The sequence below is a fragment of the Heliangelus exortis genome, chromosome 1 (assembly GCF_036169615.1).
Source record: "Heliangelus exortis chromosome 1, bHelExo1.hap1, whole genome shotgun sequence".
Taxonomy (NCBI): domain Eukaryota; kingdom Metazoa; phylum Chordata; class Aves; order Apodiformes; family Trochilidae; genus Heliangelus; species Heliangelus exortis.
Window position 1 is genome coordinate 49,474,972 of NC_092422.1, and position 16,686 is coordinate 49,491,657.

Below are 16,686 nucleotides of genomic sequence, written 5' to 3' on the forward strand. Positions count from 1 at the left end.
AAAATAGAATGAGGAACAATGTCCTTCCACAAGTAATCCCTACTAAGAACAGCAAGTCTGATAGTTTTAAATTGGGTTTTTACAAAAGATGACATTAAAGTCATAGATGCCACCACACTTATTAGTAGAGCCATTATGTGTAGATTAGATGCTGCTAGAGGGAGAAGTTATTCTTGAAATGAGAAAACAGTTTATTGAAGCAGAGTGCTTATAAAAGTAAAACGTGTAGCATTTCTCAGGAAGAGATAAAGGACAGTTCATTAAATGTGTTTTCAAAACATACTTTATGGTACACCTATAAATTCTGTCAGAGTTGGAAAAAAGTTTTACTGTACAAAATTTAGAAATACAAGGAGAAAAAGAAATAAAAATCAGTGCAGAAAATATAATCATTGTAAGTTCTGAATATGAGGAGTCACTTGAAAAAATATGTCAGGACTGGCATGAGAAATATGAATTATAATTAAATTGTGATGAAGAGGATAAGGAAATCAGATAAGTCGAGGGAAACGAGTCCATTTTCTGGGTTGGACATAGGGGCCAAAATGGGCCTCTGCAAAACAACAACAGATCCAACTTTAAAAATTATAACAGTTCTATACACCACAATGCCAGAGAGCTTTTTAAGAGGAAATAAAATGGCAGAAGACCTGAAGAAATAATTTATGAAAACAGTAAAAAAATTCTCATGGAAAGTGTGACCAAGGACAACATAAAGGACAGTATGACAGATGTCTACAAATATCTTAGCGATGTAAAAAAAAAATAAAGAATACAACTGTTAAATATTATTTTAGGTAGCTTGTTAGAAGTAGTTACATGAGATTAAACAACAGAAAATTTAAACTACATAACTGGATGTACAGTTGACAATAGTATAGCTTTCTTTAAAAAAGTGGGAAGAACGTAACTAAATTCTTTTAAAATCGGGCTGGACAGATGGCTAGAGATATATACCATGGGATAGTAACTCTGCCTGGCCATTGGGATGGCTGAAAAGATCTTTGAGGTTCTAACATCTGTGAATGTACAAAGATAATGTGAGTTATGTACTCAGAGACATTTGCTGAAGAAAAGATACATTAAATATGAATTTTCAGGCTATGATCTTTTGTCTTCAACCATCTGAGCATATCTCATCAAAGAAGAATCAGGAAGATGAACATTTTTCAGTGTTCCAAACCCCACATAGCTTGAAAGAATTATTCACACTAGTCCACATTAATACAAATTTAAAGAATGGGCCAGAGGAGGTAGCATACAGACAAGCATCAATCAGGGTTATTTTATTTACTAAAATATTCTGATACTGATTATGAAATGATTTAAGCACCTCTTGGTATATGGAAAAAACAAGAAGACAGAGATTTTATAAATGCATTGCATGTTATTAATTGATTCATGTCAAACATTCAAACAGAATTGTCAACAACATCTGGCAATAACACTTGCTAAAAATCCAGTTCAGAACATCTTGCATTCAGCTCCCATAGGGTAGTGAAAGAATAATAATAGTAGACAAGGATTAGCCTTTTGCCACTTTCTTTTTGCATACGTGAACAAAATAAGATATAACCTAATAGCAGGGAAGTAAATTATTTAGAATTTCTCAAAGTTATAGCAAGGCAAAGAAGCAAAACCATTTTAATGAAGTAATTTTTTTCAATACATGGAAGAAAAATGTATGTAATTTGAAATGCTCAAAAAAATCTAGTGAACATGCAGTTCACCCTACAAAATTAATTGTTGCTATCAGCGACAGTAAGATGACAACTGCATGTCAATAACTTTTTAATACATGTACTGTACATGATATTAAACTGATTGATTGAGCTGCTCTACATAAAGTTGACTACTAAGAGACAAACCTAGCAGGTGTGATAAAACATTCTCCTTTATTACAGAACTGGGTATGGAAAACTTTGGTTTATTCATGCTGCTGACAATTCCTTTTTTTTTGAGGAAGAGTAAGTGATATTGTCATTAATCAACATGTCGGCATAGCTGACCAGAAATATCAAAAATGCATTTCTTATAACTGATTTAAACCTAGAAAATAAGTAAATAGATCTGATTATCTACACACATTTTTTAAGTTTACCTTTTTAATTAATGGGTAATTAACCTGGCATGGACAACTCTGGATTCCAGTTCCCCCTGCAAGAACTTATGATTTGCTTTTCACTATATATATGTATATCAGCCCTACAAGCCTAAGCCTGAAAACTGGATTCACCCCTTTATAACTGGGTGTTTTAATGTTAAGATAGTGACCAGTCTTTCTCTTTAGGTGAATAGCTAAGTATTCCATGGAAGCACCTATTAAAGGAAAGCTATCAGGCAAATAAGAACAGCAAAGATTGTTTGGGTGTTTGTTTTTCCAGCAGATAAAAATTTGATCCTCTTCACAACGGGCAAAGAAATTGAAATGCAGTTCCACACCTTGGTTGTGGCACCAAGCTAATGAAGGGTCTGGAGAAAAAGTCCTATGAAGAGAGGCTGAGGGCACTGGAATTGTTTAGTTTGAAGAAGAGGAGGCTGAGGGGAGAGCTTATTCTCTGTAACTACCTGGAAGAAGGTTGTAGGGAGGTGAGTGTTGGCCTCATCTCACAAGTAAATCATGATAGGACCATAGGAAGTGGTCTGTTGCACCAGGGCAGGTTTAGACTAGATTTGAGGAAAAAGTTCTTTACTGAGACAGCAGTTAGTTGCTGGAATGGGCTGCCCAGAGTGGTGATGGAGTCACCATCCCTGGAGTTATTTAAAAACTGTGTAGATGAAGCATTTCAGGACATTCTCTAGTGGGCATGGGGAGATTTTTTTTTTTTAGGTTTTTGTTTGTTTTTTTTTTAGGGGGGACAGGTGGATGTTGACTGTTGGACATGGTGATCTTAGAGGTCTTTTCCAACCATGACAATTCTGTGATTCTGTGACTGCGTTCATCTTCACTGCTCCTTTGAAGAACTCCATGGTCTAGAAAGAGCTACAGAAATTATCAGTTCAGAGGGCTGAGAGGGTGAACAGATCCCTTGCAGACTGACATGTTGCTAAGCTTTAGAAAGCATTTAAGAGTCACCTGAAGTTTGTACAGGGTCCAACTTTTGCTTTGCCCATTGCCCATGTTTTCTCAGAAAACATCTCTCTCACACAGATCAGGATGGGATTCTGCTGCTGCAGCAGTTCACAGGGGGAGTGCATGCAGACTCCTTTATTCACACACACACACACACACACACACACACACACATGCACATCTTGAATCAGCTCCTTTGAAACACAGCCTGGACCTCAAACCATCCAGACTCTGCACCCAGATTTTCACCAAGTGTCTGGCTTAGACCTTGGGTCTGTCCAGCTTCTGGTCTCCTCCTATTTGCTACAGCTTCAAGTTTGCTAGCAGGACACAATGCACACACACAGAGAAAATACACTGCACAGCCACATTATTATTCTCAACTAGAAAATGGTTAGGGAAAGAAGTTTGCTCCCTGTTGTCTTGCTGCTTCCACATGAATGGCCTCTTTCACGTCCTCTTCTCCATTTTCACGAGCATGTTCCCTAGCTCAATGTAATCAATCTCTTTACCCTTGTTTTCTCTCATGTAAACCCACCCCAGGAACCTTTCCCCCATTGCTCCCTGGTTTTTTGCTAACCATCTGTGAAATCTTGGCATTCTTCATAGTTCTATGCCTTTTGTTCAGCTGCTTACTCTGTTACCTCCAGGAAAAGCTCACACCGTGTCCAGCAGCCTCTCATATTTTGCTCACTTATCTAAATCTCTGGCAGGGACCAGTCATTTGCCTGCATGCCTTGACATGTAAGTTTAAACTGGATATTGATATCTAAATATCCAAATAAGGCATAATGAGATTCCCTCCACAGAAGTGCAAACGCAAGTTTTAAGAAAAGTACTTTTCCCCCACGTTAAAAACAAAAAAAAAAAAAAAGAGAGCAGGATGTAGACAATTATAATATTATTATGCCAATACTTATGTGGAGCTTCATGACAGTCAGAAAGGAAATCTGTCAATTAAACTTCATCAGAATAGAAAGGTAAAAATGTAGAATATTCTCATATGAATCAAAATGTGAAAAGGGCACTGTGGACCCTAAGAAAAACAACAGCTTTGGCATCACTGTCATGCCTTACTCCAATTTCCTGTAAAAATAGTCTGAGCAACTCATTAAATGTGGAGCTTTACTCTCCTCTTTATTTATTTTTTTTTAGTAAATCATAAGCTAGCAGTAAAAGTTTTGGCAGAGTATTACAGGGATGTTATTATATTTCTAAAAAGTCAATATGTAGCCATATTTCACTTTTCAATTTTTATTTTTTATTTTGTTTAATTTACCATCTAACGCTCTAAAGATTTTATGATCAATATTTATATTTAGTGTCATGATGGCAGACTCATTCATTTTTGCCTAGATGACGTAGTAAATACAACCCAAACTTCCACCTCCCCTTGCCCTTGGTCAGAAGGTTGGTAAGTTGCAAAATGAGCACTGCTTTGCAGCCCAGGATACTAAAAGTTATATCTTTTTCCAAAACAGTCATTGCCATTCTCAAGGTCACAGTCAACTAGAATAATTGCTCAGCCTCTTTACAACTGATCCACCTCTCTTCTTCTTCAATCCATTGATTTGTCCATAGACAAATCCTTGGAGGGTTCCCAAATAAAAAGTTTCTTTACATTCTATCTCAAGCAGCTATGTGAACCAGCACTTCACCATTCTTCATAAATAAGCACTAGACCACATATATGGGACAAGAAAAAATAGAAATCTCCTGAGAGGAAATCTAAGATCTCCCTTCTTTCCCAAAACAAAATATACCTTGAGATTTCAGGAAGGACATGGAATTTAGTATTTTACCGTTCTTTGTCTCCCTGAAGAAACAACATTTTTAGAGTTTAGACTGCATTCATAGATGCTTTTCTAGACTTCCCTGGGGAAAACTCAGGCACTGATGGAATCTCACTGATAATTTAAAAGTAGAACAGCAAAGAGTGCATGAAAGGAACCATTGACATCACAGCCAAACTAACACGGACCCAAAGAATGCCTTTCCTTATCAGCTCCCTGAGGTGGCCTATCAACTCTGAGTCTTCCCTATCAGATCCTCTTTGCATTTTCTTTATGATAGCAAGATGGCAAGAAAAAGGAGGCAACGATTGTCTTTGCAGGAACTTTGTATTTCAGTCTACTTTGGGGTTTTTTTCACTTGTCAGATGTCTCACAAATCAGTGACATTATCCCCATTCCTTTTCTTTCAATCTGTGATTTATAGGAAGTTTTTCTGGAAACCTGCCCTGAATGAAATGTAAAATAAACAGGAAGACAACACTTCCGGTACCAAGTCAAAAAGATAGTGTCATGATGCATTTCCTAGGAAACAGAGGCAGATTCTTGTCTGTTTATATCATTAGTCTATCCAGTATCTTGCCTGAAGAGTCTCAGGGTTGACAAATCATCATATCTTGAAATTCACACACGGCCTTCTGAATTTTTAGGTTATATCATAAATCACTTAGAATGGTGATCAGTTTTGTCATCTGTTTCTCATTAAAACAGCCTCTATAAAACTGCAAAAAAAATATATCTGGGAAGTAAATAAAAAATTTCTGCAGGAGCTCTTATATATTGCTTAAAATGAAACACTGTCCTTCTAAGAGCCAATGTCAAATACTTATGTTATTTCTTGGTGTGAACAAGGGAATACAAAGCAGTTAAACAGTGCTCAGCCAGCAGAGACATTTTAGGGCCCCTGGGACACTAGACTTGGGGGTTTTTACTGTATCAGGAAGGTCTCCACTCCTGTTTTGAGCAACATGGATCTAGCAGGAGAGATCAAGAGCGGTGGCAGTGATTGAGCAAGCGTGCCATATGCTCTGCTCTTTCTCAGGACTGTTTTGCAAGCCCATGTCCTCAGGTGAGCAATTAGTCATGTTTATTGTTTCCAAGTCGGTAACAAACCCTCAATGCAAGAGTGACTTACCTAAACTGAGCTCCTGATCCACTCACCCAGCAGCTGGATGCCAGCCTCTTGCCAGGGGCTGTAATAGACGGAGAGGGAGGACACACACTTAGCGGGTTTTGAAAACTGCAGAAGAGGTAAAAATAAAGAACATGTGCAGTCAAACACTACAGTCCAGGTGTGTTAGCATCATAAAAAGCATCTAGTCAATTAATTAATGAGATTTCAGGGTTTTGTAGCACGATAATTTAGCTCCCAGTATCCCAGTTGAGCGGATTGAGGAATTATTAAACCCACACAGAGTTTCACTGAACTGAATTAGGCTTTCTTTGAATTTGTTCTTGAGAATTAGAACTTCGAGACTGAAGCATATAGATCTTCTTAGCTTCTTCTAGATATAATGTTCATAACATTTTTAAGATTAAAAAGAGACTTGGAGCAAGTGTTGTGAGGTTTTTTTACATGATTACAGATTTGAAGAGCTACAATCTGGAAAGGATCATTATGTCTTTTTGACTGTCCTGTCATATATTTCAGATCATTAAATTTAATCTGATTTTCACTATATTCAACCTAACAGGGGTTTTTTTATTCAATTTTATAGGATACATCTTTTGTATGTATTGTATGTGCTCATATAGAGTTTTGCAAGTGAATAAGGTTTAGCGTTGCAATGATGTTTAGGGCTGGCAAACGAGGATGCAACCCAATAATTTCCAATTCACCTTAAAACAACGCACCGTAGGTTTGGGGTTTTTTTTTCTGAATATCAACGCTAATTCTGTTCAAATTTCAGTCTGAGGGCTAGCTCAAAAAATCAGTAGATAGACTTTGCTTAACTACAGTAGTGATTATGCTCCCAGAGGGCCTTCCCACTTTCAATAATATGACTGATTTGCTCTTCAAGGCTTCTCTCGGTCTAGGGCTGTCAGATAAGTTTGAATTGATATTAGGGACACCATGATGGTTAGAAAAAGAATAGAAGGAACATCTCAGTCAAACAGAGACTAAAAAGATCATTTGGAGTTCATAGAAGTCGCACTTGCTCGTCTTTTGCTTGACCAAGCTTGTACTCCTACCAGAAGGAGACAGGAGTACTCCTGCAGTCCATTACTAAATCAGCCATGGCCCCACACACCTGCTGAAACAAGAAGATGAAATGAGTCCTCAAATAATATTAATTCCCCATTTGTGCAAGAACTCATCTGAACTGTGCAATTAGCCAGGACTACTCTGACTTGAACACTAAAATGAGTCTTAACTGGAAGAAAAAGTTGTGTCAGCTTCAGAAAGTATGTTTTGTGGGAGGAACTTGCTTACCTTAGCCCTTCAAGCATCTCTCATCCCTGCTTTTAATCCATTTCTCAGACTCTGCCTCTTCAAACATGTTCCTGTGTAGGCCTCTAGTTTAACACTAGTTCTGTCCCACGTTGTAGCTCCAAAACAAAAATACAGACTGCTAACATAGTGATGTACCTCTCATCAGTAAAGGTGTGGATATTTCAGATTACACTTTCCCCTTAATCCATTGGCCCCCAGCAATACCCCTGTAGAGCAAACTGAATAAAAGATTGAAGGGCTCTAATGTCAAATGATTCTGTTGGCTCACAGCCTCACTGCTTCAGGCTAACTTCTCAACTTCTCCACAGATTTGTTATTAATAGTTGCCCTGAATGGTCCAGAGTCATTTCAAATCAGAGGACATAGCAATTAAAAATATGGACAACCTGGGATCTACTTTTTTTTTTTTTTTTTTTTAAACATAAATCTGTGGCCTATGTGATTGAAACATAAACTTGGCAGCCAGGAATTACCCACATTTCTCAGCCCCCATCCACTTCCAGTACAAAGAATAAGTGAAGAATAAGTCTATGCGTAGGTTAAAGGTTCAGAAAATAGAAGCTGATGAGCTGAAGGATGATTTTTCTAAAGATACAAACAGTCTAAACCAGGAATAGATCTTTAATTTGCATCTCCTAGAACTATTAATTTTGAAGTTGAATGCATTTTGCTTAAGGAAAGGCTGTTTTTACCATTAAAGCTGTGGTTCTTCATAACCTAAGGTCGGTGCATGTTTCTACCACTTTACCATTTAATTCATAACTGGTGCCCTGTGCCATCAGAAGAAATAGCAAATAGATTCAAGCTACCACCAATTCTCTTGAAGGATCTCCAGCAATTATCTATTTATGGAACCCTGTGTCAACACAGTCCCTTATCTAAAACATATACTTGAGCTTAGGACTAGACTTGTCCAGCCATCTAGTTCCAAAACTAAAGTGCACTTGTACAAAGAGTATCTGGTCCTTAACTTAAGCTATGAGCTATTTGTACCAAAATGGATAAATGAAGAAATTAATGAATAAATAAATAAAATAAAATAATATATAAAACAAATATTTGTGAGAGTTTTATGCATTAATCCTAATCCTGAACTAAACCAGGAGGATCAAGCTAGAAATACCTGTGCCCTGACAGTGCCTGGTTGTGGCATCACTGGTTGTGGCAGCTGGGATTTAGACTGATCACATAGCTTACAAAGTGCTAAAGCATAAATGCTTCATACAAGTCATTCCAAATACACGAGGAGTAAAATCCTTTATAATAATCCATACTTTAAAATTCTTTCTGAATGTGGAAAAATTGCTAACTTCTTGCAGGAACCTTTAAGTGTAAGAGAGTGCATGTGTATATATGAGTGTGTATCTTCATGTATAGGAAAACTGTTTGGTTTCTTTTATCAGATCTAGGTGACGTTTTCACAAAGTTTCACACTGAAACGGTTTAAAATAAAGAATTTTTAAATAATGTACAGCCAAAAGAACACCTCTATTTAAAACCAAATTTCTGTCATCTTATTGTTTCTCACCGTTAGAAACAAGTGCTATAAACCCCTCTCTAAATAACTGGCAATACACTCTTTCCAGCCTAAAAGTACTGTGAACGATTAGACCCAAATTTGCAAAAGTGTTTAGGTACTACATGCCACATATTTTCCATTTCAGTGGGATTTATGGGCACTCTATGATTAAAAAATAAACAATATATTGTAGGACCCAGGTCAGGCTGAGCAGGGGAGTCCGTGTCACAGCTGCTGAGGTGAAACACCATCCTCCCCTTCCCACCCATCTATGCACATGTGCTCCTGTGGGGAGGGAGATGACCGTGCAGGCTGGAAAGAATCATAGAAAAACTTGGGTTGGAAGAGACCTCCAAGGGTCATCTAGTCCAGCCTCCCTGCACTAAGCAGGGACATCCTCAGCTAGATCAGGTTGCTCAGAGCCTCATCAAGCCTCACCTTGAATATCTCCAAGGATGAAGCCCAAGGACTCTGCAGTCAAGTGCAGAGCTCACAAACACTGCTATCAGGGCTGTGGGGTGCTCCATGCTTTCTCCACACAGATGCCATGGGGTTGGTGCTTAAAACAGCAAAGCGTCCACGGGGGCTGTTTTGGGAGGCAGTCTGGTTAGTACCTTTTGGAGCCTAAGTCTGAAGGAAAAATAAAGCATGTGAAGATTTTTGTTTATCGTGTTAAAATTGCAAGTGGCATCTGTTTAAAGCTAATTAGATGCTGAAAAAACTAAATGCTAACATATGAGATGAGGATCAAATATGATATTCAAAGGTATATAAATCCTGTTCATTTCATTGCTATTGCCACAGAAATTTCTGTTCAGCTTTCACTTGTTAATGACCACAAAAATATAAAATTATTTTGGTGGGGGGTCTAGCGTAAATTAAGTGAACAGTAGTTTTTAAAATCCAAACCAAACAAAGAATATCTGTTTCTGTATATAACTTCCAACCATGTCTTGAAAATGTAGCAAGGCAAACATGGTTTATACCTATACATTATGGCAGAAATCCAATATTCATCTACTGTTCATATTGCAAGAAAATGAGATCATTAAGGTCAGAAAGAACAGCTGCTTTAATTATAAGACACAGATATATCACATCAAAGTTCTCATCATCTCATGCAAACTCTTTAAGAACACACTCCAGGGATTCATTCCTATCATCCTGCTTTTTTCCTGGGAAGGAGACTACATAAGCCCACTCCAGAGCTCTGGCTGCTTCGAGTGGTGTGATGCTGCGTGAAATAACTTTACCCCAAGCTCAATAATGCGCTGGTAACTATTATTAATCTAACTTTTACATTCTTTATTCCCCTTTCTGTGGTGGCAGCAGTAGGGGAATATATTTTTAACAGCTTGGAAGCTGCCCTGCAGGCTTCACAGTCCCACTGCCACCCATCCCCACGGGCTCCTGCTTGGGAGCACTTGGTACCCACGCCTCCAGCTGGCAATGCTGATCAGCCAGAGGCACCCAAAGGTATCCCTTCTTTAAGGGAATGGCTGCTTTGTGTTTTAACAGATGCTATGCTTCTGGTAGCGGAGAGATTAGAGGGACCATTCAACATTGAATCAGTCATGGATCCTATTGATGTCAAGATTTCTGAAGCCATCATGAACATGCAAGAAAACAGCATGCAGGTGTCGGCAAAGGTACTGTGTGAGTCGTGCCTTCTCTGTTGCTGAATGTCACAAGCAAGGGGGGGAAACATCTCCACCATTTTTCTGTTCAGGCATTAAGAGAAATTGTCCATCCCCCTAGACATTTCTTTGGCTTATTTCACAGTTCACCAGAATGCCTTTGAAACCTTCATCTTGTTAAACAAGCTCAAAGTTTTCAAAAGGGAGTGGCGGGGAGAAAGGTACCAATTAGTAAATTCTAAATTAATAGCAGCAAGAGATGTAAGGAAAATAGAGAGTGCTGAAAATTAGCAGTAACTCTGTGAGCAATACCTTGTGGAGTATGGTAATTTTTGGTAATTTTTGCTCGTGTCCCATCTGTGATTCTCCATATTATCTTCCAAACACATTTTGATCTGTCTAGGTCAGACTGAAGTACAATATGTTTGAGGTGAATACACAAAATGTCCATTTAACCTGCTTTAATAGCTGCTCAAGGGAAATATCATTACCTTGGATAGTCTCTGATTACCAGACCTCAGTTTGACAGAGTTTTGTCTGGATTCTGACAAGAAGATAAACAGAGTTAATGATGCGAGTTTCCTCCTTTCCATTTTTAGTGTGTCTGTGTATACACAGATCACCACCACCTCTGAACTTCATGTTAATAAGATCCTTCTAATTCAGTGGCAGGTGTTGTTGAGCCAATAATCAACAATTACTGGGGTTTTTTCTTAATATTCATCAGTGCACTGTGGCTCAAAACCTAAAGTAAACAGTTTGCCAGGTTCTCTGAATTAGGACTTTCTACCTCCCATTGATCTCCCAGTGGTCAGTTCAGTGCTGAAACATTGCCCTCTGAGCCAGTGACTTTCCATTGCTTGGAAGAAAGCTGCTGTAGCTGGGGAAAATATGAGGGAAAAAAGGCAGGAGGCTGAGGTCAATATTCTTCCTGCCAACCCAAAATTAGATGCTTTTTATGGACCCAGTGCTGCAGGTTGCTAAGGATTTCCTTCAAGATGCTTTTTACTTTCAACCTACATGAGGTTACTCAGATTTTAAAAGCAGTTACATACTGAGCTATGAGACTTTGTTCTGGCAGCAGTGATCAAGGCATTTAACAGCCAAATTCTCTCAAATACTTTGGGAATTAAAGTCAAGTTTTAGCAAACTCATCCCTTACCTCAAAAGAAAAAAAAAAAAAAAAGAAACATTTTCACTGAGAACTCACCCAATGCTCAGGTGTATTTAATTTTCCTTTTTGCTTGCTTGTTTCTCACAGTTTTTGCATTAATGGAGAAGCTGCATCCCCTGCCACAGCAGTTAAATTTGCAATGTAAAGTTTTTCTTTTAAGAGAAATCTTAGCCAATGTTTTTTTTAAAATCTTGAGAAAGACAAACCCACTGATACCAGAGAAAGTTATGTTATTATATTTTCATAGATAAAAGAGCTGTGAATCCTTGAGGTGCTTTTGTGTATTTCTATGTAGATCTTTATTCTCCTGAGATGTGATTTCCTTGTTTCCTAGGTTATATCCATCTGTTTTTTTCAGGTCACAACACACAGAAATGCTTTATTCTTAAAGCATAAGAAGGCAAAGACTTTGGGTGTAGCGTTCTCCTATGTCATGTCAGATCTGCAGAGATGATATATGAGGGGACTTCAATTCAGTCATCTGCCATCTAATTTTTCCCCTTTATACATACTGACCACTTAGAGCTTCAGTAAAAATGACAGATACCTTGCTGGATGTAATGGAGTGCATGGAATGTAATTGCAGACCTAATGTAGGAGAAAAGCCAAGCTTGTCAATTATTCTGAGGCGCCGCTCAGAAAGCTCCAGGCAGGTTGTCGAAATCACGCTATTTTCTCTTTCTTCAAACAATTTTGTATCTTGCATTTGACTGCACCCACTGAAAATGTGACTAGGAATCACAACTATTTTTCCACAAGCAAGGCAATGAGTTTTTACAATGGGAAAATGATGGTTCACTAATAATGTTATGCCTGCAACACTCACATACACAGATTATTCTTTACCGCTGGCATGCAGCTTTTTCTACCTCAAAATCTTTCTTATGTCTACAAGGAGGCTCTATGCTGCATTCAGTAGAATTTTGGGCCATCTTGCATATTGTTTTTTCTCTTTTAAATGGAATTAAACAAATTAAAATCAACAGTTTCTTCCTCAAAGACCTCTTGCTAATGTCATCCTCTCTGTGGGCAGAAAACCTAGAGTTAATTTAATCCAAAATCTATCCCTCTCCTGTTTCAAATATTTATATAAAATTACCCTATTCCAAAAGTAATTCACATTAAATTGCACTATCAGTTTGTCAGAAAACAATGTTTTGTATTATAGCTGCTGGAATTACACACTGAAATTTCTTTGAGAGAAATAGATGTTTGACATAACTCATTACCTGTACATTTCCATGCATATGGAGGAAAACTGATATTGACCAACAATGTACACTTTCCAACTTAGTAGCTGTATAAAATAAGTAAAAATGCATGGACTTATGTGAATGGTGAAGGCTTCAACTTTAGACATCAGAAGAAAAATACACTAAGAACTTCGTAAGTTTCTATTTTTATGGTTTGTCTCTCCATTCTTTACTTGATGCTGTACTGAAGATTTTGTCCAGTATCTTTTTCCTAAAAATATTCACCTCCTATTCAGCACTATTCTTCTGAGAAATGGTATTCACCCTTACAGTTATACTAATAAATAAAAGGGGGACAAGGACCAGTGCCTGATCTTGAGGCCAAAGTGTCATAGCCTGACTCATTTCTAATTTTGCTGAGACCTCCCTTCTCTGGAGCTGTTTCTCTCTGCCAAGAGCACGTTGGAGAAGTTCAAGAAAAAGCCAATGAGTTAACAATTAATCAGTGCAGAGAGTCAGGGCTTATTGCTCAAGTTCATGCCTTGTCTGGCATTTCCTTAGAAAACACAAACCCTCTGTCTTCCACTCTTGATGGGTGCTCATCAGTATTGAGACAGAGAAATACAGAGGTGCCAAGTACACCTCTTCTATCTTTGTAATTCTGTCCAAGGATGTACAGACTCAGCCACATTCCAGTACCTGTCACTGCATAAAACTGAGCTTTTCTGTTCCTAGGCCATTAACTTATCTTGGTTGTGTGCTGACTGTGGCTGATTCTTTTAGTACAGTTCACATTAAGAGGTAGCATTATGTTAAGATTCTCCAGTTCATCCTGAGACTGGAATCTTTCTCTCTTTTCTTGATATTTCTCTGCAGTCTATATTCAGCACTGGTTCTCTTGAAAGTCTGATAACAAACCCCTAGGCTTCGTAGACTGCTCACCTTGTGTGGCTGTCATGCCCTGAAAGAGACCCACACAAGACCCTTATTTTGCATCAGTGAAAGTCTCATTCCTGACAGCTGCAATATCTGGAGATACTTTTCAAAAAGAAGCAATGGTCTACAAAGTCAAACCCCAAGACCCTTCTGCTTGAGACCCAAGGTCTGAATGTGCTCTGAATGAGACCCAAGTTCTTCTTCTCAAAAAAAAGAAAAAAAAAAAAAAAAAAAAAATTACAAGACTGAATATCATCAAATCCAGTTTCCATAGCTTCATCATCTAACACCTGCTGCCATTCTGATGGAGTACCTCCTGCAATCAAAACCACACAGAGTGACCAACAATTAGTCCGGGCTGCCTGAGACGCCCTCGAAGACATCAGCACTGTTTAAGATTAGTCTTTGCAATTTGGGTCTAGCCAGACTTCAGTAGTGTTCCCTGAAGATTGCCTCTGGTAAAAGTCAGGTTGCAATAGATTCACCTTGGGTTTCTCCTCATAACATCTGAGACACATTGTCTTCAGTGTTGAAATCTCTTTGTTATTTGATATTGACATCTCCTTGGTATTTGAACCTTATAGTGCTAAACTCAGAGCTCAGCCACAGCTTGATTATTTCTCAGTAGAAATTTCATATTCTGTATATTGTTTCCCATGGCTCAGCTCATATCTAAGCAATTCTTCTCATTCTCCAGGAAGTAATTCATGGAGTCATATTCAGAGAGTCATAACAGACAAATGCCCATTTCAATCTTGGCCAAAACAAATGTGTTTTGGGGGCCTTCATAATCTTCCCATAAGGCTGTCAGTACCATTACCTTTGATTCCTGCTTCAAGTGAAGTAAATCCTAAATCTGTTTCATTTTTGAAAGTATGAATGTTTACTACTTGACATCTGCAGAGACTGCTCACTCACAAAAAGTGAGGGAAAACAAAAAAACAGCAGAAAAGGTGTGATAACTTCCACTTATCCTAAAAACAGAGAAAATCCTTAATCTGGTTGCATCGACAGAACTGTGCCTTCATTGATATTCCAAACACAACATGCTGGACTCTTCCCTGCATTTAAACTCTGGTTCTATATAGGTATGTTTCCCTGCTCTAAGTGTAATTTGGCTGCCATGCCAAGATTTTTCCACTTTCAGAAAGGGTGTCCGATAACTGAGTCTCCCCTTAGTAAGTCTTAAACCTACTTTGATCTGAGCTGATGGATGTGCCATTTTAACCTATAGATATATGTTCCTTTTTGGCAATTACTTCAGCTAAAAGGATGAATGAGCTCCATGGCATAGCAAACTACCTATGCATTATTTATAAGGATGAAATCTTCATAAAACTACATCCAAGGTTCTTTTTAAAATAGCCTCTGAGTCTGGTATTAACCTTTTCATTTATCTGTGTTCTTTCCAGATCTCAGTGCAGGAAAAATATAATGATGTTTCAGGAAAAAAAAAACAAAACAATGCTATTCTATATGAAGATGAGAGAGTCACACAGAGAGAGTCAACAGAAAACACTGAGCACTAGCAAATGTCTGAATATCAGCATGACTTGAGGCCTCATTGAGAACAAACTGTCTGCTGGGTTCAAAACTTGGAGTTCTGTCTTTTTTTTTTTTTTTTTTTTACAGTATGTACATCCTAGTCCTGATGTAGATCACTCCATTCAGTGAGCTCAATAGATGTAGTTCTTCCCTGACTTAGCTGACTGGATCTCATGCCTTGGTTCACATCCCTGACCACAGAGGTCTGGTGCCCTTTGTGACACCCAGGAACAGCCCATTTGAGCTTCAGCTGCAGTTGAGTGTGAAATGGTCTCGTTTTAAGGCAGTCTTAAGAGTAGTCTCAGGTACCCCAGGACATCACAGACTATTGCAGATGCTGATGCAAGAGCAGCTGAAAGGAGCTTTGGATCTTTATTGTCTAAACTGGAAGATTAGATGTTCAGCTTAAATACAGACACTTACCTGTACATACCTAAATGAAGATTTCTTCATTTCAAATTGAATCTCTTCTCTAAATTCAGATGTTATGGATGGCAACAATTATACATACAATGCAGATTTTTAAAGACAGTATCTTTATGCCACCAATTCACAGAATGTGTAATGAAATTCCTGAATATTTTTCCAGAAATTGCCCAGTATCTCTGAGGAGCATTGAAAATAAAGTATTTCATGTGCTTCTCCTTAGGAAGCATTTGTTAATTTCAGGCCTCAGCTTTATATTTTCAGTTCTGTCAGTTAGTAACTGGCAGAAAATCAGAAAATGTCTTAGTTACTGAATATTGTATTGTTATTGTATTTCTGCCAGGTCATTTAAAAGGTAAATTATTTCTTCTTCCATGATGAAAAAACTGCAATCTAATTTCTACCTATTTATTGTCTGGCTGTATGTAAATTTGTTCATATAAAACTACTCACTACAACTGTTTGTGTTAAGCCATATGCCACAAAATCTATGCTGGAGTTTTTCCCAGTATGCCATAAAAAAAATGAAATATAAATTATGTAGATTTGCAATTACTCCACATGGTCATACAAGTAGCCTAACAGCCACATACTGGGAAATTTAAGGAGAAGATTCAGTGCCCTCACTAACCTTTCTCCTGAGAGTCAGTTTGTATGTTTTGGGTAATTTTCACTTGTCTTTGTAAGCAAATACCTGATTGCTTAATTGACAAAATAGAATTTCATAGATATCTAAGTAAATGGTTATGGGTTATGGGTTATGTAATGGTTATTTCTGGAAATAACTTATCCTCAGTCAGAAGAACTATGAGTAAATTTTTGCAAGTGTAACTTACACCCCAAACTTATATATTTGGTCCTTTAAGCTGTACATACATAATTATGTATAAATTATGAACATTAATCTTAGTTGAATTTTCTTCACAGGGGATGAATAA

General features: G+C 37.8%; 1 protein-coding gene across 1 annotated transcript in view; it reads left to right on the top strand.

Moving 5' to 3' along the window:
• The window catches only part of GPC6 (glypican 6), a 760,336-nt gene that overhangs the window by 674,007 nt on the left and 69,643 nt on the right, over nucleotides 1-16,686 (top strand). Inside the window, exon 5 of the mRNA XM_071741790.1 lies at nucleotides 10,356-10,486. Within this exon, the coding sequence (XP_071597891.1) occupies nucleotides 10,356-10,486 (131 nt within the window). The remainder of the gene's footprint in view (nucleotides 1-10,355; nucleotides 10,487-16,686) is intronic.